At 53.4% G+C, this 27,099-nt stretch overlaps 1 protein-coding gene across 1 annotated transcript in view; it reads right to left on the bottom strand.

Moving 5' to 3' along the window:
* The window catches only part of LOC144481655 (insulin receptor substrate 1-like), a 59,370-nt gene that overhangs the window by 23,458 nt on the left and 8,813 nt on the right, over window positions 1-27,099 (bottom strand). Inside the window, exon 2 of the mRNA XM_078200786.1 lies at window positions 17,245-19,512. Coding sequence (XP_078056912.1) covers window positions 17,245-19,512 — 2,268 coding nt within the window. The remainder of the gene's footprint in view (window positions 1-17,244; window positions 19,513-27,099) is intronic.

Here is a 27,099-nt window from a genome sequence, read left to right as displayed (position 1 = left end):
TTAATGTCCAAAGATGTGTCGGTTTGGGGGATTAGCCATGCTAAATTGTCCCTTAATGTCCAAAGATGTGCAGGTTAGGTGGATTGGCCATGCTAAATTGTCCCTTAATGTCCAAAGATGTGCAGGTTAGGTGGATTGGCCATGCTAAATTGCCTGTTCATGTCCAAAGATGTGTAGATGAGGGGGAATAGCAGGCTAAATACATGGAGTTGAGGGTCTAAGGACTGGGTAAGATGCTCTTTTGGAGAATTGGTGCAGACGGGGAGGGCCAAATGGCCTCCTGTCGGGATTCTAGGAGGAGGAACACTCCTGTTCTTTAAATTAGGGCAATAGTATCTTTTACATCCACTTGTGAGGACCTCAGTTGAAAATCTCATCTGAAGATAGCATCACTAACGGGAAGGGTTAGTGTGGGATTTTATGTTCAAATATCGGTCGTGGAATTTAAACCCACAACCTTTTGAATGAGAGACGAGAGTGCGACACACTGAGGCGCAGCTGACTAAATAATCGTACTTCCAAATAATTCTTTATCCATCTAATCATCCCATTAGGACCTCACCAAGCTGACTGTTTATCCCCGAGATGTTGACAATCTTCTTACAACCTGGGACACACGAGAAACCAGCAAAAGACTTGGTAAACACCTTGACTATTTCCCCGACCGTGAATGTTTCAGACTATTCCAATACAGGTCAGCAGCCATAACCCTATAAAACATCAACTTGTAGGCCATACCCTTCACGTACCAACTGTCCAATCGGGGTTTCCCAAGGGAGAGATTACCACACAAAATCCGACTTTGAGCCACATCGCGATATTAGGGGGGGGGAGCGGTGGCCAAAAGGTTGGTCACAAGAGTAAGGTTTTACGAAGATCGTGGGTGGAGTGGGAGGACAACTCCAGACGGAACATGCAATGAGGGGGCGCGCACGCAAGGGCGCATGAGAGGGCGCGCATGTACGAGAGAGAGAGAGAAGGTGTGAGACAAAAAGAGAGAGAACACCCATGCGAGAGTGAGAGACCGCACGTGATAGAACACGAGAGAGCGTGTGCGCGCGAGAACGTGAGAGCACGCGCCACAAAGAGGGAAATGCAGAACTAAATTGCCTCTTAGTGTCCAAAGATGTGCAGATAAGGGGTGGTGGGCGAGTGGAATCGGCTGCCGTCAGTGGTGGTGGAGGCAAACTCAATAGGGTCTTTTAAGAGACTCCTGGATGAGTACATGGGACTTAATAGGATGGAGGGTTATAGGTAGGTCTAGAAGGTAGGGATGTGTTCGGCACAACTTGTGGGGCCGAAGGGCCTGTTTTGTGCTGTAGTTTTTCTATGTTTCTCAGGGCTGAGACAGCTGAAGTTACAGCGACCGATCGCGGAGCAATGGAATTTGGGATTGACGCAATCAGTCTGATTTTCAGCCACTCAATGACCCTCGAACTGACCCAGGTTACACCATAGAGTCCAAAAGAGATTATAATAATCGATGTACAGTTCAGGAGCAGAGTGCGACGGGTCACACGAGCCCTGTTCCAGCAATGCCATAGGCTGGCTTCGGGCCTCCACAAACACATTGGTGCGGGAGGCAGTGAGCTGGAACTGGGGGATTGTCCAGTCTTCCCACTTTGGGAATAACACCACCCTGCTCTGAGAGATAGCCATCGAGAGTCAACTGGATTGAACATTCCTCAGCCCTGTCAAATGGTGACTAATTTATCGATTGAAACCGGCTGATTGCCGGACAAGGCCATTTGTTACTGTTTAATTGTGGTCTCCAGCTTGTGCAATGCTCAGCCGGACTGTGCAGGTTCACGATTCCAATTCACACACCCAGCTCGCTTCAGAGAATAAGCTCTCCATTCGCTCCCACTGCACACAATCCCAATGGACCCAATCCCCTTCCCATTCACTCCCACTGTACAAAATCCCAATGGACACAAACCCATTCCCATTCACTCCCACTGTACACAATCCCAATGGACCCAAACCCCTTCCCATTCACTCCCACTGTACACAATCCCAATGGACACAAACCCCTTCCCACTCACTCCCACTGTACACAATCCCAATGGACCCAAACCCCTTCCCACTCACTCCCACTGTACACAATCCCAATGGACACAAACCCCTTCCCATTCACTCCCACTGTACACAATCCCAATGGACCCAATCCCCTTCCCATTCACTCCCACTCTACACAATCCCAATGGACCCAAACCCATTCCCATTCACTCCCACTGTACACAATCCCAATGGACCCAAACCCCTTCCCATTCACTCCCACTGTACACAATCCCAATGGACCCGAACCCATTCCCACTCACTCCCACTGTACACAATCCCAATGGATCCAAACCCCTTCCCATTCACTCCCACTGTACACAATCCCAATGGACTCAAACCTCTTCCCATTCACTCCCACTGTACACAATCCCAATGGACCCAAACCCCTTCCCATTCACTCCCATTGTACACAATCCCAATGGACCCAATACCCTTCCCATTCACTCCCACTGTACACAATCCCAATGGACCCAATCTCCTTCCCATTCACTCCCACTGTACACAATCCCAATGGGCCCAAACCCCGTCCCATTCACTCCCACTGGACACAATCCCAATGGACCCAAACCCCTTCCCATTCACTCCCACTGTACACAATCCCAAAGGACCCAAACCCATTCCCATTCACTCCCACTGTACACAATCCCAATGGACCCAAACCCCTTCCCATTCACTCCCACTGTACACAATCCCAATGGATCCAAACCCCTTCCCATTCACTCCCACTGTACACAATCCCAATGGACTCAAACCTCTTCCCATTCACTCCCACTGTACACAATCCCAAAGGACCCAAACCCATTCCCATTCACTCCCTCTGTGCAAAGGTTATAAGTCACGTACCAACCGACTCAAGAACAGCTTCTTCCCTGCTGCTATCAGACTTTTGAATGGACCGACCTCGCAGTAAGTTGATCTCTCTCTACACCCTAGCTATGACTGTAACACTACATTCTGCACTCTCTCCTTTCCTTCTCTATGAACGGTATGCTTTGTCTGTATCTCGTGCAAGAAACAATACTTTTCACTGTATCCCAATACATGTGACAATAATAAATCAAATCTAGTGTAGGGGGGAACTTTCCTCTTCTACCCACCACGGGAACGGTAGGGGGGTGTGGGGGGTGGGGGGGGGGGGGGGGGGGGGGGGGGGGCGTCTGTTGATCTCGGGGGGGATTTTCCGGTTTTAGGGCGAGCGCGACTGGAAAATCCCGCCCGTAGTGCGAGGGAAGGACTTCCCAAAATTGGGATGCACGCGGTCTCTTTTCACCTTTGGTGAAGGATCTATCTCTGGAGGGTTCGTCATCCTCATCACCCCTGCAACTGAACCCCACCATATCTGGATGTGGGGTAGGAGGGGGTAACTTTCTATACTCCCTCCCCTCTGACTCATCCTGGGGGTTTTAAGTTACCCGTTTATTTTGCAGAGTAGTATTTAACTTCCCTGTTTGGACAGCAGGCCGTGCCCTCAGCTCCGGCTGCTGTGGACACAGTTACACAACTTGCTATTGTGGATGGAATCTCGTTCCCATAGGATCGGCAAAACAGTTATTATAATGCCACCTCTCACAACTTCCTGGCGAGAACATGCGGCGCTCCCTCAGCACTGACCCTCTGACAGTGCGGCACTCCCTCAGCACTGACCCTCTGACAGTGCGGCACTCCCTCAGCACTGACCCCCTGACAGTGCGGCACTCCCTCAGCACTGACCCTCTGACAGTGCGGCACTCCCTCAGCACTGACCCTCTGACAGTGCGGCACTCCCTCAGCACTGACCCCCTGACAGTGCGGCACTCCCTCAGCACTGACCCTCTGACAGAGCGGCACTCCCTCAGCACTGACCCTCTGACAGTGCGGCACTCCCTCAGCACTGACCCTCTGACAGTGCGGCACTCCCTCAGCACTGACCCTCTGACAGTGCGGCACTCCCTCAGCACTGACCCTCTGACAGTGCGGCACTCCCTCAGCACCGACGCTGGAAGTGTTGACCTGGATTTTGCGCTCAAGTCTTTGGCGGGGGAATCTTGAACCCATGACCTTTTGAGTCGGAGGCCAAAACGAGGCCTACTAAGCCCGGGCAGACATTAAAATGGACCAAAATAAAATAGCCCTTCCTGTGATATAAAGAACAAATAAATATGGGGGGAGGAATGGGGAGCGGGGTTAACTGGATTGCTCTTTGAATGGGCCAGGACAAGCTCATTGGCCGAAAGGCCTCTATTCCGGCTGTAGCCTTCTATGACATAATTAGGGCTCTAAGCAGACACTGAAACTGCGATTAACTGGTTTTAATACTCCTTTGTTTAAAGTGCAGCTAATCACAGTCTAATCTTTCCTGGAGACTAAACTATAAAAGCCCTTATCTTCTCTGTGCACTGTGAGTGTTTGACTGCCCTGTGTTTTTACTGGGCTGGGTATTTGCCTGGTCTGAGGTACAGAGTAACTGCATGCCGACTGAACCCGGATTGCTGCTTTACGGCTTGCCGACCCAAGGTTAACAGTTGAGGGCAGCCTGCTATCAGGGCACAGTTCACGTGGTCAGTGACTGCCGGGGCTGTTCACACCCAACACTCGCTCAGCTGGGACTGCAGCCCCTTGCCAGGGGAGTCCGGGGGGGGGGGGGGGGGGGGTCGAAATAAAAACCGCTCCACTTCAACAAACCCAGCAGCCATAGAAACCCCGCAGTGCAGAAAGTGGCCATTCGGCCCATCGAGCCTGCGCCGGCAACCCTCAATGTCGGGGCGGCACAGTGGTTAGCACTGCTGCTTCACAGCTCCAGGGACCTGGGTTCGATTCCCGGCTCGGGTCGCTGCCCGCGTGGAGTTTGCACATTCTCCTCGTGTCTGCGTGGGTTTCCTCCGGGTGCTCCGGTTTCCTCCCACAGTCTGAAAGACGTGCAGGTTAGGGTGCATTGACCCGAACAGGCGCCGGAGTGTGGCGACTAGGGGGATTTTCACAGTAACTTCATTGCAGTGTTAATGTAAGCCTACTTGTGAATCATAGAATCCTGGCAGTGCAGAAGGAGACCATTCAGCCCATCGTGTCTGCAGTGACCACAATCCCACCCACGTCCTATCCCTGTCACCCTGCATATTTACCCTGCTAATCTCAACACGGCGGCACGGTAGCACAGTGGTTAGCGCTGCTGTTTCACAGCTCCAGGGACCTGGGTTCGATTCCCGGCCTTGGGTCACTGCCTGCGTGGAGTCTGCACATTCTCCTCATGTCTGCGTGGGTTTCCTCCGGGTGCTCCGGTTTCCTCCCACAGTCCAAAGATGTGCGGGTTAGGTTGATTAGCCATGGGAAAAAATTGCCCCTTAGTGTCCTGAGATGCGTAGGTTAGAGGGATTAGCGGGCAAATGTGTAGGGATATGGGGGTAGGGCCTGGGTGGGATTGTGGTCGGTGCAGACTCGATGGGCCGAATGGCCTCTTTCTGCACTGCAGGGTTTCTATGATTCTAACGTCAACAAAACGAAGGAGATTGTCATCGACTTCAGGAAGCTTAGTGAAGAACATCTCCCCTGTCCATATCAGCGGGGACGAAGTAGAAAGGGTCAAGAGCTTCAGTCTTCTAGGGGTCCAGATCACCAACAACCTGCCCTGGTCCCCCCACGCCGACACTATAATTAAGAAAGCCCGACCTCTACTTTCATAGTGACTTCATTGCAGTGTTAATGTAAGCCTTACTTGTGACTAATGAATAAACTTTAACATTCGCAGAAGACTAAGGAAATTTGGCATGTCAGCTACGACTCTCACCAACTTTTACAGATGCACCATAGAAAGCATTCTTTCTGGTTGTATCACAGCTTGGTCTGGGCTCCTGCTCTGCCCAAGACCACAAGAAACTACAAAAGATCATGAATGTAGCCCAATCCATCACGCAAACCAGCCTCCCATCCATTGACTCTGTCTACACTTCCCGCTGCCTAGGGAAAAGCAGCCGGCATAATCAAGGACCCCAAGCACCCCGAACATTCTCTCTTCCACCTTCTTCCATCAGGAAAAAGGTACAAAAGTCTGAGGTCACGTACCAACCGACTCAAGAACAGCTTCTTCCCTGCTGCTGTCAGACTTTTGAATGGCCCGACCTCGCATTAAGTTGATCTTTCTCTACACCCTAGCTATGACTGTAACACTACATTCTGCGCACCCTCCTTTCCTTCTCTATGAACGGTATGCTTTGTCTGTATAGCGCGCAAGAAACAATACTTTTCACTGTATCCCAATACATGTGACAATAATAAATCAAATCCTTCTCCCCTATGTACTCTATGAACGGTATGCTTTGTATAGCGCGCAAGAAACAATACTTTTCACTGTATCCCAATACATGTGACAATAATAAATCAAATCAATCCCACCCAGGCCCTAACCCCACGTAGTCACCCTGCTAGTCCCCCTGACACTAAGGAGAATTTTAGCACGGCCAATCAACCTAACACACACATCTTTGGACTGTGGGAGGAAACCGGAGCACCCGGAGGAAACCCACGCAGACACGGGGAGAATGTGCAAACTCCGCACAGACAGTGACCCGAGCCGGGAATCGAACCCGGATCCCTGGCACTGTGAGGCAGTAATGCTAACCGATGTAACCCTCGAACCACCCTCACTCGCTACTTAGACCCCCCCCCCCTCCCCCCCCTCAGGTAGCTGTTACACAGAAGAGAGGAGGCGCCTTGGAACATTTACCAGGTTACTGGGGAGAATGTAGTTCCCATCTTTTAACACGGAGGTGGGGAGATTGTCAAAGTGTCCAGACCAGTTACTGGATTAGTTACTTGATCTCCTCCTGAGTACTCCACAGTGCCAACACAGAGTCCAAATCACTAAATACTTAAACGATCACTTAGTTACTGACTCATAGCAATCCAGCTCCCTCACACTGTCACTCAGTAACCCCTCCCCCCCAGCACCCTGTGTTACTGAGTGTATCTGTACTGATGTTAATCCAGCTCCCTCACACTGTCACTCAGTAACCCCTCCCCCCCAGCACCCTGTGTTACTGACTGTATCTGTACTGATGTTAATCCAGCTCCCTCACACTGTCACTTAGTAACCCCTCTCCCCCAGCACCCTGTGTTACTGACTGTATCTCTACTGATGTTAATCCAGCTCCCTCACACTGTCACTCAGTAACCCCTCTCCCCCAGCACCCTGTGTTACTGACTGTATCTCTACTGATGTTAATCCAGCTCCCTCACACTGTCACTTAGTAACCCCTCTCCCCCAGCACCCTGTGTTACTGACTGTATCTCTACTGATGTTAATCCAGCTCCCTCACACTGTCTCTCGGTAACCCCTCTCCCCCAGCACCCTGTGTTACTGACTGTATCTCTACTGATGTTAATCCAGCTCCCTCACACTGTCACTCAGTAACCCCTCTCTCTCCCCCCAGCACCCTGTGTTACTGACTGTATCTGTACTGATGTTAATCCAGCTCCCTCACACTGTCACTCAGTAACCCCTCTCCCCCAGCACCCTGTGTTACTGACTGTATCTCAACTGATATTAATCCAGCTCCCTCACACTGTCACTCAGTAACCCCTCTCCCCAACACCCTGTGTTACTGACTGTATCTCAACTGATATTAATCCAGCTCCCTCACACTGTCACTCAGTAACCCCTCTCCCCCCAGCGCCCTGTGTTACTGACTGTATCTGTACTGATATTAATCCAGCTCCCTCACACTGTCACTCAGTAACCCCTCTCCCCCCAGCGCCCTGTGTTACTGACTGTATCTGTACTGATATTAATCCAGCTCCCTCACACTGTCTCTCAGTAACCCCTCTCTCCCCCCAGCACCCTGTGTTACTGACTGTATCTGTACTGATATTAATCCAGCTCCCTCACACTGTCTCTCAGTAACCCCTCTCTCCCCCCAGCACCCTGTGTTACTGACTGTATCTGTACTGATGTTAATCCAGCTCCCTCACACTGTCACTCAGTAACCCCTCTCCCCCCAGCACCCTGTGTTACTGACTGTATCTCTACTGATATTAATCCAGCTCCCTCACACTGTCACTCAGTAACCCCTCTCCCCCCAGCACCCTGTGTTACTGACTGTATCTCAACTGATATTAATCCAGCTCCCTCACACTGTCACTCAGTAACCCCTCTCCCCAACACCCTGTGTTACTGACTGTATCTCAACTGATATTAATCCAGCTCCCTCACACTGTCACTCAGTAACCCCTCTCCCCCCAGCGCCCTGTGTTACTGACTGTATCTGTACTGATATTAATCCAGCTCCCTCACACTGTCACTCAGTAACCCCTCTCCCCCCAGCGCCCTGTGTTACTGACTGTATCTGTACTGATATTAATCCAGCTCCCTCACACTGTCTCTCAGTAACCCCTCTCTCCCCCCAGCACCCTGTGTTACTGACTGTATCTGTACTGATATTAATCCAGCTCCCTCACACTGTCACTCAGTAACCCCTCTCCCCCCAGCACCCTGTGTTACTGACTGTATCTCTACTGATGTTAATCCAGCTCCCTCACACTGTCACTCAGTAACCCCTCTCCCCCCAGCACCCTGTGTTACTGACTGTATCTCTACTGATGTTAATCCAGCTCCCTCACACTGTCACTCAGTAACCCCTCTCTCCCCCCAGCACCCTGTGTTACTGACTGTATCTGTACTGATGTTAATCCAGCTCCCTCACACTGTCACTCAGTAACCCCTCTCCCCCAGCACCCTGTGTTACTGACTGTATCTGTACTGATGTTAATCCAGCTCCCACACACTGTCACTCAGTAACCCCTCTCCCCCCAGCACCCTGTGTTACTGACTGTATCTCTACTGATGTTAATCCAGCTCCCTCACACTGTCACTCAGTAACCCCTCTCCCCCCAGCACCCTGTGTTACTGACTGTATCTCTACTGATGTTAATCCAGCTCCCTCACACTGTCACTCAGTAACCCCTCTCTCCCCCAGCACCCTGTGTTACTGACTGTATCTCTACTGATGTTAATCCAGCTCCCTCACACTGTCACTCAGTAACCCCTCTCCCCCCAGCACCCTGTGTTACTGACTGTATCTCTACTGATGTTAATCCAGCTCCCTCACACTGTCACTCAGTAACCCCTCTCTCCCCCAGCACCCTGTGTTACTGACTGTATCTCTACTGATGTTAATCCAGCTCCCTCACACTGTCACTCAGTAACCCCTCTCCCCCCAGCACCCTGTGTTACTGACTGTATCTCTACTGATGTTAATCCAGCTCCCTCACACTGTCACTCAGTAACCCCTCTCCCCCCAGCACCCTGTGTTACTGACTGTATCTCTACTGATGTTAATCCAGCTCCCACACACTGTCACTCAGTAACCCCTCTCCCCCAGCACCCTGTGTTACTGACTGTATCTGTACTGATGTTAATCCAGCTCCCTCACACTGTCACTCAGTAACCCCTCTCCCCCAGCACCCTGTGTTACTGACTGTATCTGTACTGATGTTAATCCAGCTCCCTCACACTGTCACTCAGTAACGCTGGCCTGAAGACAGTGAAGTGGGACTTGCGAGCATCCGACTAATTGATCCAGAGCCCCCGGAAGCGCGGCAGACTGAGGAGGCGGGGGGGGGGGGGGGGGGGAAATACACACCACTATGCCGTGTGAATGTACGTCAGGTTCCCGGGTCAAGCAGTGCTGAATAATCTGTCAATATCCTCACAGCCGATGTGCGTCACTGCCCTGCCAGTGAGTCACACCAGACTTTCAGTTGCTGAGTGTGTGATGGAGGCAGTGACTGACACACACAGACACACACACAGACACACACACAGACACACACACAGACACACACACAGAGGCTGTGCTGAATGCTGCCGCACTCATTGACCACTAACAACCATTTCTCAAAACAGGTCGTCCTGTCTTCTGACGAGGAGTGAGAAAAGATGTAAAGGACACGGAGTAACTGAGACTCGACGTCTCAGCAGTGGGAAGGGGAGGTGTTAACCCAGTCTTTCCCAACCACCTTCTCCAACGTCCAGAGAATCATAGAATCCCCACAGCGCAAAGGAGGCCACAGGCCCATCGAGTCTGATTGATTTGATTTGATTTATTATTGTCACATGTATTGGGATACAGTGAAAAGTATTGTTTCTTGAGCGCGATACAGACAAAGCATAGCGTTCATAGAGTACACAGGGGAGAAGGATTTGATTTATTATTGTCACATGTATTGGGACACAGTGAAAAGTATTGTTTCTTGCGCGCTATACAAACAAAGCATACCGTTCATAGAGAAGGAAAGGAGAGAGTGCAGAATGTAGTGTTACAGTCATAGCTAGGGTGTAGAGAAAGATCAACTTAATGCGAGGTAGGTCCATTCAAAAGTCTGACAGCAGCAGGGAAGAAGCTGTTCTTGAGTCGGTCGGTGCGTGACCTCAGACATTTGTATCTTTTTCCCGTCGGAAGAAGGTGGAAGAGAGAATGTCCGGGGGTGCGTGGGGTCCTTGATTATGCCGGCTGCTTTTCCCCGAGGCAGCGGGAAGTGTAGACGGAGTCAGCGGATGGGAGGAGGACGGTTCGCACCGACCACAATCCCACCGAGGCGCTAAGCCCCTAACCCCATGCATTTACCCTCGAGAGTCCCCCTGACACTAAGGGGCAATTTACACGGCCAATCAATCTAACCCACACATCTTTCGGACTGTGGGGGGAAACCGGAGCACCCGGAGGAAACCCACGCAGACACGGGGAGAACGTGCAGACTCCGCACAGACAGTGACCCGAGCCGGGATTCGAACCCAGGTCCCTGGCGCTGTGAGGCAGCGGGGCTAACCCACTGTGCTGCCCAAAGTACTCTCTTACTGACCAGGAATCCTTTGTGGTTTCTTTACCCTCCATTGGCCCTAGCTTGGGTCGTCAATGGGGTCCGGAGCGCCGCACCGTTTGTTCGTCAGCACTGAGGGAGCGCCGCACTGTCAGAGGGTCAGTGCTGAGGGAGCGCCGCACTGTCAGAGGGTCAGTGCTGAGGGAGTGCCGCACTGTCAGAGGGTCAGTGCTGAGGGAGTGCTGCACTGTCAGAGGGTCAGTGCTGAGGGAGTGCCGCACTGTCAGAGGGTCAGTGCTGAGGGAGTGCCGCACTGTCAGAGGGTCAGTGCTGAGGGAGTGCCGCACTGTCAGAGGGTCAGTGCTGAGGGAGTGCCGCACTGTCAGAGGGTCAGTGCTGAGGGAGTGCCGCACTGTCAGAGGGTCAGTGCTGAGGGAGTGCCGCACTGTCAGAGGGTCAGTGCTGAGGGAGTGCCGCACTGTCAGAGGGTCAGTGCTGAGGGAGTGCCGCACTGTCAGAGGGTCAGTGCTGAGGGAGTGCCGCACTGTCAGAGGGTCAGTGCTGAGGGAGTGCCGCACTGTCAGAGGGTCAGTGCTGAGGGAGTGCCGCACTGTCAGAGGGTCAGTGCTGAGGGAGCGCCGCACCGTTCGTTCGTCAGCGCTGAGGGAGCGCCGCACTGTCGGAGGGTCAGTGCTGAGGGAGTGCCACACTGTCAAGAGGGTCTGTGCTGAGGGAGCGCCGCACTGTCGGAGGGTCAGTGCTGAGGGAGTGCCGCACTGTCGGAGGGTCAGTGCTGAGGGAGTGCCACACTGTCAAGAGGGTCAGTGCTGAGGGAGTGCCGCACCACCCGAGCATCAGTTCTTCCCGTGTAAACCCCCCCCCCCCAAAATAATCTTTGGCTCCCCTATTAGTCGAGAATCTATTTATCTCTGCTTTAAAAATATTCACTGACCCTGCCTGCACTTCTCCCTGGGGAAGAGAGTCCAATGATTCACAACCCCGAGAGAAAAAAAAATTCTTCTCACCTCTGTCTCAAGTGGGAGACCACGTAGCCCCCAGCTTATTTTTAAATTGGAGTATTTCTGAATAAAAGCAACTTTACATGTTGAAATTTTCCATCTTGCACTCATCAGGACAATTCGCTGTAATACCAATCTCAGGGGAAGCAACAAATCCTTCCCTCGGGACAGTGCGCCTTGAACAGGTTTTAAATTTCAAACAATGCTTGGCAGTTAACTGTCAGTCACCATCAACTGGTGCACTCTCCATGGCATTGCCTCTCCTGAGCAGAGTCCACCTGCCAATCAGCACTGTCTTCGCATACAGTATGATTTGCTGGTTTCCCCGACATTGTATTCTTGCGAAATGTCCTGATGAATGCAAGGGCAAAGGTTCAAAGAACAAAGAACAAAGAAGAACAAAGAACAGTACAGCACAGGAAACAGGCCCTTCGGCCCTCCAAGCCTGTGCCGCTCCTTGGTCCAACTAGACCAATCGTTTGTATCCCTCCATTCCCAGGCTGCTCATGTGACTATCCAGGTAAGTCTTAAACAATGTCAGCGTGCCTGCCTCCACCACCCTACTTGGCAGCGCATTCCAGGCCCCCACCACCTTCTGTGTAAAAAACGTCCCTCTGATATCTGAGTTATACTTCACCCCTCTCACCTTGAGCCCGTGACCCCTCGTGATCGTCACCTCCGACCTGGGAAAAAGCTTCCCACCGTTCACCCTATCTATACCCTTCATAATTTTGTACACCTCTATTAGATCTCCCCTCATTCTCCGTCTTTCCAGGGAGAACAACCCCAGTCTACCCAATCTCTCCTCATAGCTAAGACCCTCCATACCAGGCAACATCCTGGTAAACCTTCTCTGCACTCTCTCTAACGCCTCCACGTTCGACAAAAAAAGTCTCCTTTTTTGTCCCCCACTCCCCCGTCCCCGCCCTCAAGCATTGCTCCAAGTTCGGTATTACCAAACTACTATTTATTTTTAAAACTGTGGCTCCTCGTCGTCACCAGTCCCAGAGGGGAAAACATGCCATCAGCATTCACTATCAACCTTATATGATTTTTTGTGATCACCTCTCATTCTTCCAACGAATGCGTGAACCTCAAAAAGTCACTCATGGAAGCCAGCCACTCCCAGCTGGTTCCTCTCACCTCAGATTCGTCGGCACAGCCTCTGACACTCTGCCTTTCGTTGGATTTGTGAGTGATGGTGGCGAGAACATAAGCAGGACTCACAGCAAGAAGTGTACTTCACTGAGTCAGAAAACAGCAAACAGTCTACAGAGTCTATTTAAATACCGTACTACAGAACAGTCTACAGAGTCTATTTAAATACCGTACTACAGAACAGTCTACAGAGTCTATTTAAATACCATACTACAGAACAGTCTACAGAGTCTATTTAAATACCATACTACAGAACAGTCTACAGAGTCTATTTAAATACTGTACTACAGAACAGTCTACAGAGTCTATTTAAATACCGTACTACAGAACAGTCTACAGAGTCTATTTAAATACTGTACTACAGAACAGTCTACAGAGTCTATTTAAATACCGTACTACAGAACAGTCTACAGAGTCTATTTAAATACCATACTACAGAACAGTCTACAGAGTCTATTTAAATACCGCACTACAGAACAGTCTACAGAGTCTATTTAAATACCGCACTACAGAACAGTCTACAGAGTCTATTTAAATAGCGTACTACAGAACAGTCTACAGAGTCTATTTAAATACCGTACTACAGAACAGTCTACAGAGTCTATTTAAATACCGCACTACAGAACAGTCTACAGAGTCTATTTAAATACCGCACTACAGAACAGTCTACAGAGTCTATTTAAATAGCGTACTACAGAACAACCTACAGAGTCTATTTAAATACTGTACTACAGAACAGTCTAGAGTCTATTTAAATACCGCACTACAGAACAGTCTACAGAGTCTATTTAAATACCGAACTACAGAACAGTCTACAGAGTCTACTTAAATACCGTACTACAGAACAGTCTGCAGAGTCTATTTAAATACCGTACTACAGAACAGTCTGCAGAGTCTATTTAAATACTGTACTACAGAACAGTCTACAGAGTCTATTTAAATACCGCACTACAAAACAGTCTACAAAGTCTATTTAAATACCGTACTACAGAACAGTCTACAGAGTCTATTTAAATACCGCACTACAGAACAGTCTACAAAGTCTATTTAAATACCGCACTACAGAACAGTCTACAAAGTCTATTTAAATACCGAACTACAGAACAGTCTACAGAGTCTATTTAAATACCGCACTACAGAACAGTCTACAGAGTCTATTTAAATACCGCACTACAGAACAGTCTACAGAGTCTATTTAAATACCGCACTACAGAACAGTCTAGAGTCTATTTAAATACCGCACTACAGAACAGTCTACAAAGTCTATTTAAATACCGTACTACAGAACAGTCTACAGAGTCTATTTAAATACCGCACTACAGAACAGTCTACAGAGTCTATTTAAATACCGCACTACAGAACAGTCTACAAAGTCTATTTAAATACCGTACTACAGAACAGTCTACAGAGTCTATTTAAATACCGCACTAAAGAACAGTCTACAGAGTCTATTTAAATACCGCACTACAGAACAGTCTACAGAGTCTATTTAAATACCATACTACAGAACAGTCTAGAGTCTATTTAAATACCGCACTACAGAACAGTCTACAGAGTCTATTTAAATACCGTACTGCAGAACAGTCTACAGAGTCTATTTAAATAGCACACTACAGAACAGTCTACAGAGTCTATTTAAAATGTGTCTACAAACTATAGCACATAGAACTCAGACTGAAACAATGTCAAATAAAATAAAATCACCTCCCGCGGGATCATCGCTCCAGCAAATACACAGTCAGTGGAGGATAACTAGGTACCATGTGCCTAAAATCAATTCCAGTTGCTTACAGCAGGGTTTGACGAGGCCAGTTATCTCTCCCCTAGCTGCGAACACGGGGATCGCTGTACACAGCCGGTCTGTCTCTCGGGGCAAAGCGCAGCAGCTAACTTGGTGACCATGAAGCACTTCCCTCCATGACTCTGCTCCAACCGATTTCAGGATGTGCCCATGTCAACACCTTCTGCGCCAATCCAACCTTTGGCCTCAATGGATAGGCACACTTGGCATGTGAACTCCAACCCCTTGGCTAAAAGACAGGCCTGCGTTTGCTGCAACTGTACAGGGCCTCGGTGAGGCCACACCTGGAGTATTGTGTGCAGTTTTGGTCTCCTTATCAGAGGAAAGATGTCCTTGCTAATAGGGGGAGGACAGCCAAGGTTTACCAGGCTGATTCCTGGGATGGCAGGTCTGTCATATGAGGAGAGACTAAGTCGGTTAGGATTATATTCACTCGAAGAGTGAGAGGAGATCTCATAGAAACTTATAAAATTCTAACAGGGTTAGACAGGGTAGATTCAGAAAGAATGTTCCCGATGGTGGGGGAGTCCAGAACTAGGGGGTCATAGATTGAGGATAAGGGGTAAACCTTTTAGGACTGAGGTGAGGAGAAATTTCTTCACCCAGAGGTTGGTGAATGTGTGGAATTCACAACCACAGAAAGTAGTTGAGGCCAAAACGTTGTGTGATTTCAAGAAGAAATTAGATATCGCTCTTGGGGCTAAAGGGATCGAGGGATATGGGGGGGGGGAAGGTGGGGATCAGGATATTGAATATGATCAGCCATGATCAAAATGATTGGCAGAGCAAACTCGAAGGGCCTCCTCCTGCTTCTAGTTTCTATCTTCCAGCGAGTACAAGCCCAAACTGTTTAATCTCCCCTCCTACGTCAACTCTTTCATCCCCGAAATCAATCCATCAACCTCCTCTGAACTGCCTCCAATGCCACCGCATCCTTCCTCAAATAAGGAGACCCAAACTGGGCACAGTACACAACAATCGGTGGCACAGTGGGTTAGCGCTGCTGCCTCACAGCGCCAGGGACCCGGGTTCGATTCCCAGCTTGGGGTCACTGTCTGTGCGGAGTCTGCACGTTCTCCCCGTGTCTGCGTGGGTTTCCTCCGGGTGCTCCAGTTTCCTCCCACAGTCTGAAAGACGTGCGGGTTAGGGTGCGTCGGCCGTGCTAAATTCTCCCTCAGTGTTACCCCAACAGGCGCCGGAGTGTGGCGACTAGGGGGATTTTCACAGTAACTTCATTGCAGTGTTAATGTAAACCTACTTGTGACACTAATAAATAAACTTTAAAAGCTGAAGTTTATTTATTAGTCACAAGTTACAAGGTCCAAATCCTATAAAGTAAAGTTTAAGTTTATTTATTAGTGTCACAAGTAGGCTTACATTAACACTGCAATGAAGTTACTGTGAGAATCCCCTAGTCGCCACACTCCGGCCCCTGTTCGGGTAACACTGAGGGAGAATTTAGCATGGCCAATGCACCCTGACCAGCACGTCTTTCGGACTGTGGGAGGAAACCGGAGCACCCGGAGGAAACCCACGCAGAGGTTAAGGGGTAAACCTTTTAGAACTGAGGTGAGGAGATATTTCTTCACCCAGAGGGCGGTGGAATTCACTCCCACAGAAAGTAGTGGAGGCCAAAACGTTGTGTGATTGAGAGAAGAAGGCAGAGCACCCGGAGGAAACCCACGCAGACACGGGGAGAATGCGCAAACTCCGCACAGACGGAGAATGCGCAAACTCCGCACAGACGGAGAATGCGCAAACTCCGCACAGACGGAGAATGCGCAAACTCCGCACAGACGGAGAATGCGCAAACTCCGCACAGACGGAGAATGCGCAAACTCCGCACAGACGGAGAATGCGCAAACTCCGCACAGACGGAGAATGCGCAAACTCCGCGCAGACGGAGAATGCGCAAACTCCGCGCAGACGGAGAATGCGCAAACTCCGCGCAGACGGAGAATGCGCAAACTCCGCGCAGACGGAGAATGCGCAAACTCCGCGCAGACGGAGAATGCGCAAACTCCGCGCAGACGGAGAATGCGCAAACTCCGCGCAGACGGAGAATGCGCAAACTCCGCGCAGACGGAGAATGCGCAAACTCCGCGCAGACGGAGAATGCGCAAACTCCGCGCAGACGGAGAATGCGCAAACTCCGCACAGACGGAGAATGCGCAAACTCCGCACAGACGGAGAATGCGCAAACTCCGCACAGACGGAGAATGCGCAAACTCCGCACAGACGGAGAATGCGCAAACTCCGCACAGACGGAGAATGCGCAAACTCCGCACAGACAGTGACCCGAGGCCGGGTAATCGAACCCGGGTCCCTGGCGCTGTGAGGCAGCAGCGCTAACCCGCTGGGCCGTCCGAGCCGAATGAGATTAACAGAAGGAATTAGGGTCACGCTGAAGCCACTCACCTTCTTTGTGGCTGTTATGGCTTCTTAACTCCTGGGATTTGTGAAAGTCGATGCTGGCGTAAGTGTTCAAGGCGGCGTACAGCCTGGACTGCGGGGCCGAGGTGTCCACACAGCTGCTGTCGGCGCTCAGGTCCAAGTCAATGTAGTTCAGGCCGTTTTCAAAGCCGGCGCACATGTGTCGCGACATTCCCGTGCCCAGCACCTCCACGGCGCCCCTCTCTCCTCCGCTGCCGTTCTCACCTTTCAACATGCCGCCCTCCAGGGTGGCAGAACCACGGCGCCCCGCACGATGGGCCAAGGGGGCGGCGGGGTCAGACGGTGGGGTCAGGAAGGTCTCGGAGCAGTGGCGGCGGCGCCCCTGGGAGCCGGCCCGGACCACCCGGGCACCTGGGCGGGGATCGCCACTCAGCCCCTGCCCGGGGTCCCGGGCGCCCTGGGGGGAGGCCGGGCCCGGGCCCGGGCGGGGGGCGGTCTCGGCAGCCCCCGCAGGGAGGGGGCTGCGCGCCCCAGGCTGGGGGCGGCCGGCCGGCGCAAAGTCCAGGTTGGCGTACTCGGGGGCGGGCCTGGCCGGCGGGCGGGGGGACCGGGGCTCGCGCCGGAACTCGATGCTGACGTACTCCCCGGGGCTGTGCGGCTCCCCGGGGGAGGGCGGGGGGTTCTCCCTCCTCCGCGGCAGGGTGTTCGCCCGGGCCACGTCGAGGTGCAGGCCAGCCGCCTGCCGGGACAACCCGCCCCCCCTCCCTGGTCTGGACGGGGTCTGGGTGGCCGGGGAGCCCGTCTGGGGGGGCAGGCCGCTTTGGGTCTCCCCCAAGCTGTCGCTGCTGGAGGAGGAGGAGGTGGTGTGGGGGAGGACCTGGCTGGAGGGGGGGATGGAGGCCGGCTGCTTGTAGGAGCGGGGCAGGGAATGATAGCAATGGGAGCGGGGGTCAGCCGGCTGGGCTTCTTCCCTGCGGCATAGGCCGGGGTCGCGGCTGGCGGGAGGCGTGCTCGAGGCAGAGCGGCTGGCGGGCGACATGTTCATGTAATCGCTGCTGCCTGCCAGTGATCTGGCGCTGCCAAGGGGCGAACAGCTGCCACTGGGGGACATGAGCATGTAGCTGCCACCGGCACCGCGGGCCTGCGGACTCTCCGTCTGCTGAGGGGCCTGTGGGGTCATGGCCATGTAGTCGTCCCCCGAGGCCGGGCCTGCCATCGCCCCCGGCAACATGGCCACGTAGCCGCTGTCCGCCGAGGCTGGCCTGCGGCCTTTCCCAGCGGGGTCGGGGGTGGACGGAGGTCGGGCCTCGGCCTTGCCGCCGCGCGGCGCCCCCTTGCCCAGCCGGCCCGGGCCTCGCTCCTCCGACTCCTCGCCCCGACCGGGCAGGCCCCGTGGCGGGGCCCCCATGGAGATGTAGTCGGGCTGGGGGCCGCCCGAGGGCCGGGGCAGCGGGAAGCGGCCGCAGGAACCGGCGCTGGAGCCGTACTCCTCCCCCTCATCGGAGGAGGAGGAGGAGGGGGAGAGGGAGGGCGGCGGGGAGGAGGAGGAGGAGGAGGAGGAGAAGGAGAAGGCCCGGTGGCAGGGGGAGCCTCCGGAGGAGAGGCCGGCCGCCGAGGGGGAGCGGCGGCACGCGGGGTCGGGGGTCGACCTGGCCTGGGCCGGGTGGGCCCTGGGCAGGCCCTGGCGGGGCGGCGGGAGCCCGGGAGAGGGGCTGGAGGGCGCCTCGTCGGCCGAGGCGGGGCGGGAGGCGGGGGGGTCGCCGGTGCTCCGCGGCCTGGGCAGGCCGTAGCGCTGAGCGGGGGAGGTGGCGCCGCTCCTCCTGGCTGGGAAGCCCACCTGGCTGGGCGGCGGGTGATGATGGCGGGACGGCACGGAGATGGGGTTGGAGCTGGACGGCTGGCTCTTGCCGCGCAGGCGGAACTCCTCGCTCAGCGCCTTCATGGCTTCCAGCATGGTCTCGTGCATGTGCTGCGCCACCACCGAGTCGTCCACCTGCATCCAGAACTCGCCGGGCCCCGTGACGGCCGAGCGGCCCACCTCCACGAAGAAGAAGTTCTCCGAGTGCCCGCAGCGGCGGATGTTCATCAGCTGCAGCGCCACAGCCTCCCCGGCCTCCACGCTGGGCTTCACCAGGCTCACCGTCTTGTCCGTCAGGCACAGCCGGTAGATACCGCTCATGTTCCGCGACTGGCCCAGGCCCCGCGGCCGAAGGTTAACCTGCCAGACCTCCTTGTAGGGTGGACCAGGCACCGTGTTGTAACCGGACTCTCCATTCTCCACTTGGGGTTTGCCTACGGTGGAAAGAGCAGGGGGATGGGGGGGGAGAGAGAGAGAGAGAAGGATCAGAAAGATCAGTGCTCCTCCAGCGATGGTTAAAATCGATGCCCCTTTAGATGCTGACTGACTCGTGGGAATATCCCCTCCTCCCCAATTTAACACATCTAAACCCGTCAAAATCTACTGCTGCTCGGGTGGCACAGTGGTTAGCACTGCTGCCTCACAGCACCAGGGACCCGGGTTCAATGTCTGTGTGGAGTTTGCACGTTCTCCCCCCCTGCCCCCATATGTCTGCGTGGGTTTCCTCCCACAGTCTAAAGATGTGGATTGGCCATGCTAAATTGCCCCTTACTGTCCAAAGATGTGTACATTAGGTGGATTGGCCATGCTAAATTGCCCCTTACTGTCCAAAGATGTGTACATTAGGTGGATTGGCCATGCTAAATTGCCCCTTAGTGTCCAAAAATGTGTAGGTTAGGTGGATTGGCCATGCTAAATTGCCCCTTAGTGTCCAAAGATGTGTAGGTTAGGTGGATTGGCCATGCTAAATTGCTCCTTACTGTCCAAAGATGTGTACATTAGGCGGATTGGCCGTGCTAAATTGTCCCTTCGTGTCCAAAGATGTGTAGGTTAGGTGGATTGGCCATGCTAAATTGCCCCTTAGTGTCCAAAGATGTGCGGGTTAGGTGGATTGGCCATGCTAAATTGTCCCTTAGTGTCCAAAGATGTGCAGGTTAGGTGGACTGGCCATGCTAAATTGTCCCTTAGTGTCCAAAGATGTGCGGGTTAGGTGGATTGGCCATGCTAAATTGAGCTGAGTGTCAGGGGGATTAGTGGGGTTAATATGTGAGGTGATGGGGACAGGGCCTGGGTGGGATTGTGGTCGGTGCAGACTCGATGGGCCGAATGGCCTCCTTCTGCTCTGTAGGGATTCTATGAAGTGCCTGTCCTGGCTCTTGGACCCCCCGCCGCCCATCCCACCACCTCCTCTCTTCCCTGTATCCCTACAGATCCTTCCCCCTCCCGGGTTCGATACTGCCCTTTGGAAAGTCGCACTGATGGAAAGGCAGCCACTTTACTGTGTGCGTGTGAACCTCCAAGGCCAAAGTGCAGGAGATGAACTCCCAATTTGTCCAAGGCGAGCCTCTGGCCGCTGCTCCAGTCGATGACTCACTCAGGAGATTTGTTTGTGCACCTTGTCATTGGTGAACGATTGATTCGTTCCAGCACAGGTGCTGACCCGTGCGGGGGTCCCACTGCGCCTTTGGGCAAACTATCCCCATGGGGCAGAGCCATCGTGACTCATCCCCCCGTCACTCTGCTCATTTCCTCCCTTCCCGTGTTCGCCTCAACCATTTTCAGAGAGTATCAGAATCCCCACAGTGCAGGAGGAGGTCATTCAGCCCATCGAACCTGCACTGACTCTCCGAAAGAGCACCTTAACCAAGCCCGCCCAACCCACACCCACCCTCTCCCCGTAACTCTGCACATTTAGCATGGCCAATCCACCTAACCCGTACATCTTTGGACACTAAGGGGCAATTTACCATGGCCAATCTACCTAATCTGCACATGTTTGGACACTAAGGGGCAATTTACCATGGCCAATCTACCTAATCTGCACATCTTTGGACACTAAGGGGCAATTTACCATGGCCAATCTACCTAATCTGCACATCTTTGGACACTAAGGGGCAATTTAGCACGGCCAATCCACCTAACCCGTACATCTTTGGACACTAAGGGGCAATTTACCATGGCCAATCTACCTAATCTGCACATGTTTGGACACTAAGGGGCAATTTAGCATGGCCAATCCACCTAACCTGCACATCTTTGGACACTAAGGGGCAATTTAGCATGGCCAATCCACCTAACCTGCACATCTTTGGACACTAAGGGACAATTTACCATGGCCAATCTACCTAATCTGCACATCTTTGGACACTAAGGGGCAATTTAGCACGGCCAATCCACCTAACCCGTACATCTTTGGACACTAAGGGGCAATTTACCATGGCCAATCTACCTAATCTGCACATGTTTGGACACTAAGGGGCAATTTAGCATGGCCAATCCACCTAACCTGCACATCTTTGGACACTAAGGGACAATTTAGCATGGCCAATCCACCTAACCTGCACATCTTTGGACACTAAGGGACAATTTACCATGGCCAATCTACCTAATCTGCACATGTTTGGACACTAAGGGGCAATTTAGCATGGCCAATCCACCTAACCTGCACATCTTTGGACACTAAGGGGCAATTTAGCACGGTCGATGCACCCTAACCAGCACATCTTTCGGAGTGTGGGAGGAAACCGGAGCACCCGGAGGAAACCCACGCAGACACGGGGGGAGAATGTGCAGACTCCCCACAGATAGTGACCAGAGCCAGGAATTGAACCCGGATCCCTGTCGCTGTGAGGCAGCAGTGCTAACCCGCTGTGTCGCCATATTCCTTTTCCAAAGTCACTCCTGTACCTGTATTCCATGCCCTTGAAGTTACAAGAACTCGAATCCCTTCATGATTTTGAGTGCCTCTATCACATCTCCCCTTGGCGTGCTGCCGGATCACAGCCGCTTCACATTCCCGAGATCACTCATTCCAAGTACTGCTCTCGTTCACCTTGCCCAGTCCTCCAGACAGACACACACACAAGCTTCACATTCTCACCACTCGAGTATCGTGGGCGGCACAGCGGTTAGCACTGCTGCTTCACAGCGCCAGGGACCCAGGTTCGATTCCCAGTGCCAGGGGCCCGGGTTTGATTCCCAGCGCCAGGGGCCCGGGTTTGATTCCCAGCGCCAGGGGCCCGGGTTCGATTCCCAGCGCCAGGGGCCCGGGTTCGATTCCCAGCGCCAGGGGCCCGGGTTCGATTCCCAGCGCCAGGGGCCCGGGTTCGATTCCCAGCGCCAGGGGCCCGGGTTCGATTCCCAGCGCCAGGGGCCCGGGTTCGATTCCCAGCGCCAGGGGCCCGGGTTCGATTCCCAGCGCCAGGGGCCCGGGTTCGATTCCCAGCGCCAGGGACCCGGGTTCGATTCCCAGCGCCAGGGGCCCGGGTTCGATTCCCAGCGCCAGGGGCCCGGGTTCGATTCCCAGCGCCAGGGGCCCGGGTTCGATTCCCAGCGCCAGGGGCCCGGGTTCGATTCCCAGCTTGGGTCACTGTCTGTGTGGAGTCATAGCATCAGAGAAACCCTACAGTACAGAAAGAGGCCATTCGGCCCATTGAGTCTGCACCGACCACAATCCCACCCAGGCCCTACCCCCATATCCCTACATATTTTACCCGCTAATCCCTCTGATCTTCGCATCCCGGGACACTAAGGGGCAATTTTAGCGTGGCCGAACAACCTAACCTGCACATCTTTGGACTGTGGGAGGAAACCGGAGCACCCGGAGGAAACCCACGCAGACACGAGGAGAATGTGCAAACTCCACACAGACAGTGACCCAAGCCGGGAATCGAACCCAGGTCCCTGGAGCTGTGAAGCAGCAGTGCTAACCACCGTGCCGCCCAGTGTTCTCCCCATGTCTGCGTGGGTTTCCTCCGGGTGCTCCGGTTTCCTCCCACAGTCTGAAAGACGTGCTGGTTAGGGTGCATTGGGCCGTGCTAAATTCTCGCTCGGTGTTACCCGAACAGAGTGTGGCAACTAGGGGATTTTCACAGTAACTTCATTGCAGTGTTAATGTAAACCTACTTCTGACACGAATGAAATAAACTTTAAAACACATCAATGCACAGTCTGCACATTCTCCCCGTGTCTGCGTGGGTTTCCTCCGGGTGCTCCGGTTTCCTCCCACAGACTGAAAGACGTGCGGGTTAGGGTGCATTGGCCGTGCTAAATTCTCCCTCAGTGTTACCCGAACAGGCGCCGGAGTGTGGCGACGAGGGGGATTTTCACAGGAACATCATTGCAGTGTTCATGTAAACCTTACTCGTGACACTAATAAATTAACTTTACTTTATAGGACTTGGGGCCCTGCAATGAACACCTGTCGCACAGGCAGAAAAAGAGAGAAATTAACCTTGCAGCTTGTACTTGTGTCTTGGACACAGCAGAAGGAACAACAAGGAATAATGATAAGAAAAAGACCAAGATGGTTGGACCCAGACTCATCTGTGTGTTCCGTCCTATCCCCTGTTCTATGATAGCAGCAGAGTGGCAATTCCTCATAGTTGCACATTACTTGGGTATTTAATTCTATTCAGGTGATGGGCTTATAAAACTCTGTGTTCCTGTGTGTAGGTTGACACCGTGGCTCTTGGATTAGAGGCTACAAGACAGACAAAGTGCTTCGTCAGAAATATACACCAGGTTCCAGTTCAATCCTTCACCTCCTCCCTCTCTCACAACCCAGCAGGTCTACCCTCAATCATTCGCAACACCAAGTTCTTGCTGAAGGCAGCGTGGGGGAAAAGAGAAAAAGGGCTGCCTGGATTGTCCCCATCAAACACTCCCAGGACAGGTACAGCACGGGGTTGGATACAGAGTAAAGCCCCCTCTACACTGTCCCCCATCAAACACTCCCAGGACAGGTACAGCACGGGGTTGGATACAGAGTAAAGCTCCCTCTACACTGTCCCCATCAAACACTCCCAGGACAGGTACAGCACGGGGTTAGATACAGAGTAAAGCTCCCTCTACACTGCCCCTCATCAAACACTCCCAGGACAGGTACAGCACGGGGTTGGATACAGAGTAAAGCTCCCTCTACACTGTCCCCCATCAAACACTCCCAGGACAGGTACAGCACGGGGTTAGATACAGAGTAAAGCTCCATCTACACTGTCCCTCATCAAACAATCCCAGGACAGGTACAGCACGGGGTTAGATACAGAGTAAAGCTCCCTCTACACTGTCCCCATCAAACACTCCCAGGACAGGTACAGCACGGGGTTAGATACAGAGTAAAGCTCCCTCTACACTGTCCCCCATCAAACACTCCCAGGACAGGTACAGCACGGGGTTAGATACAGAGTAAAGCTCCCTCGACACAGTCTCTCATATCCGAGTAGTTGGGCTGCCGGTGGGCAGACAGCTTATGCAATTTGCAGTCTGAATGCAGCCCGGTTGGCATGGAGACGCTAACAAGGACGGAACCAAGCAGGCAGCAGTCAATAGGCAGCCCGTACTGTGCACTGAGACTGGATCAATCAGCAGAGTATACTGCCGGCAAGATCAATCGCCAGACCCACAACATCTCTCCAAGTTCAAAAAACACACACACGGTGAAATCTGGAATCAGGGGTTTGTGGCCTGGACAAAACCAACCAGGATTTAGCACCTACCTCGCATTGAGTTGATCTTTCTCTACACCCTAGCTATGACTGTAACACTACATTCTGCACTCTCTCCTTTCCTTCTCTATGAACGGTATGCTTTGTCTGTATAGCGCGCAAGAAACAATACTTTTCACTGTATCCCAATACATGTGACAATAATTAATCAAATAAGACTACATATAGCTTGTTTCTGCCCTATGGCCCAACCAGGCTCTGCTCCAACTGAGGATACTTCATTTTTCTCTTCTCGAAATCTCCCGTAGTAACCCTCTATTCCAGCTACAGTTTATCCAGCTACCCCCTCATAATGACTCTATACTATTAACCTCGAACAGTCCCCCCGTGGGAGCGAGTCCCACATTCTCCCCCACTCCCCGTGGGAGCGAGTCCCACATTCTCCCCCACTCCCCGTGGGAGCGAGTCCCACATTCTCCCCCACTCCCCGTGGGAGCGAGTCCCACATTCTCCCCCACTCCCCGTGGGAGCGAGTCCCACATTCTCCCCACTCCCCGTGGGAGCGAGTCCCACATTCTCCCCCACTCCCCGTGGGAGCCAGTCCCACATTCTCCCCCACTCCCGTGGGAGCGAGTCCCACATTCTCCCCACTCCCCGTGGGAGCGAGTCCCACATTCTCCCCCACTCCCTGTGGGAGCCAGTCCCACATTCTCCCCCACTCCCTGTGGGAGCGGGTTCCACATTCTCCCCCCACTCCCCGTGGGAGCGAGTCCCACATTCTCCCCCCACTCCCCGTGGGAGCGAGTCCCACATTCTCCCCTACTCCCTGTGGGAGCGAGTCCCACATTCTCCCTCACTCCCCGTGGGAGCGAGTCCCACATTCTCCCCCACTCCCCGTGGAAGCCAGTCCCACATTCTCCCCGGCTCCCCGTGGGAGCCAGTCCCACATTCTCCCCGGCTCCCCGTGGGAGCCAGTCCCACATTCTCCCCCGCTCCCCGTGGGAGCCAGTCCCACATTCTCCCCCGCTCCCCGTGGGAGCGAGTCCCACATTCTCCCCACTCCCCGTGGGAGCGAGTCCACATTCTCCCCACTCCCCGTGGGAGCGAATCCCACATCCTCCCCACTCCCCGTGGGAGCGAGTCCCCCATTCTCCCCCACTCCCCGTGAGAGCGAGTCCCCCATTCTCCCCCACTCCCCGTGGGAGCGAGTCCCACATTCTCCCCCACTCCCTGTGGGAGCGAGTCCCACATTCATCCCCTACTCCCCGTGGGAGCGAGTCCCACATTCTCCCCCACTCCCCGTGGGAGCGAGTCCCACATTCTCCCCCACTCCCCGTGGGAGCGAGTCCCACATTCTCCCCCACTCCCCGTGGGAGCGAGTCCCACATTCATCCCCTACTCCCCGTGGGAGCGAGTCCCACATTCTCCCCTACTCCCCGTGGGAGCGAGTCCCACATTCTCCCCTACTCCCCGTGGGAGCGAGTCCCACATTCTCCCCTACTCCCTGTGGGAGCGAGTCCCACATTCTCCCCTATTCCCCGTGGGAGCGAGTCCCACATTCTCCCCTCACTCCCTGTGGGAGCAAGTCCCACATTCTCCCCACTCCCCGTGGGAGCGAGTCCCACATTCTCCCTCACTCCCCCAAGTAAAGATGTTTTTCCCAAATTCCCCACTGGATTCATTTCAACGGTTCCTTTTAACGTAATGTCGCAGCACTTGACAGGAATGTTATAAAGAGGAACAGAAGGAAACATTCAGGCTGACCAGCTGGAGGTAAAATGGTTCTTGAGGGAGGAAATCAAGATGGAGGAGGATATCCAGAGCTCAGGGCCCCAGTTGAGGGCACGGCCGCCAATGGCGGAGCGATGGGAATCTGGGAGATGCTCAGGAGGCCGGAATTGAAGGAGCACCGAGATCTGGTGGGGTTGTGGAGCTGGAGAAGATTACAGAGACAGGGAGTGGTCGAGACCATGGACGGATCTGAGGACAAGGATGGGGAGTTTGAATTAAAATGGAGGCATGGCCAAACCATGTAGGTCTCCGAGTATGGAGGGGGGGGGGGAAGAGGGGCGGGAGGTAATGGGTCTTGGCGCAATGTAGTCCGGGAGCAACAAGGTTTGGGGCAGTTTAAGTTTAGAGAGAGCAGAACGCGGGAGACCAGACCAGGAGGATGTCCAGATTGTCGGGTCCGGAAGAAGCAGAGGCAGGAATGAGTGTTAAGTTTATTAATCAGTGTCACAAGTAGGCTTACATTAACACTGCAATGAAGTTACTGTGAAAATCCCCCTGGTCGCCACACTCCGGCGCCTGTTCGGGTAACACTGAGGGAGAATTTAGCACGGCCAATGCACCCTA

Source organism: Mustelus asterias, chromosome 31, assembly GCF_964213995.1.
Source record: "Mustelus asterias chromosome 31, sMusAst1.hap1.1, whole genome shotgun sequence".
NCBI classification, from domain to species: Eukaryota; Metazoa; Chordata; class Chondrichthyes; order Carcharhiniformes; family Triakidae; genus Mustelus; species Mustelus asterias.
The sequence above is the reverse complement of the archived record's forward strand: the minus strand, read 5'-3'. Positions and strand labels throughout refer to the sequence as shown.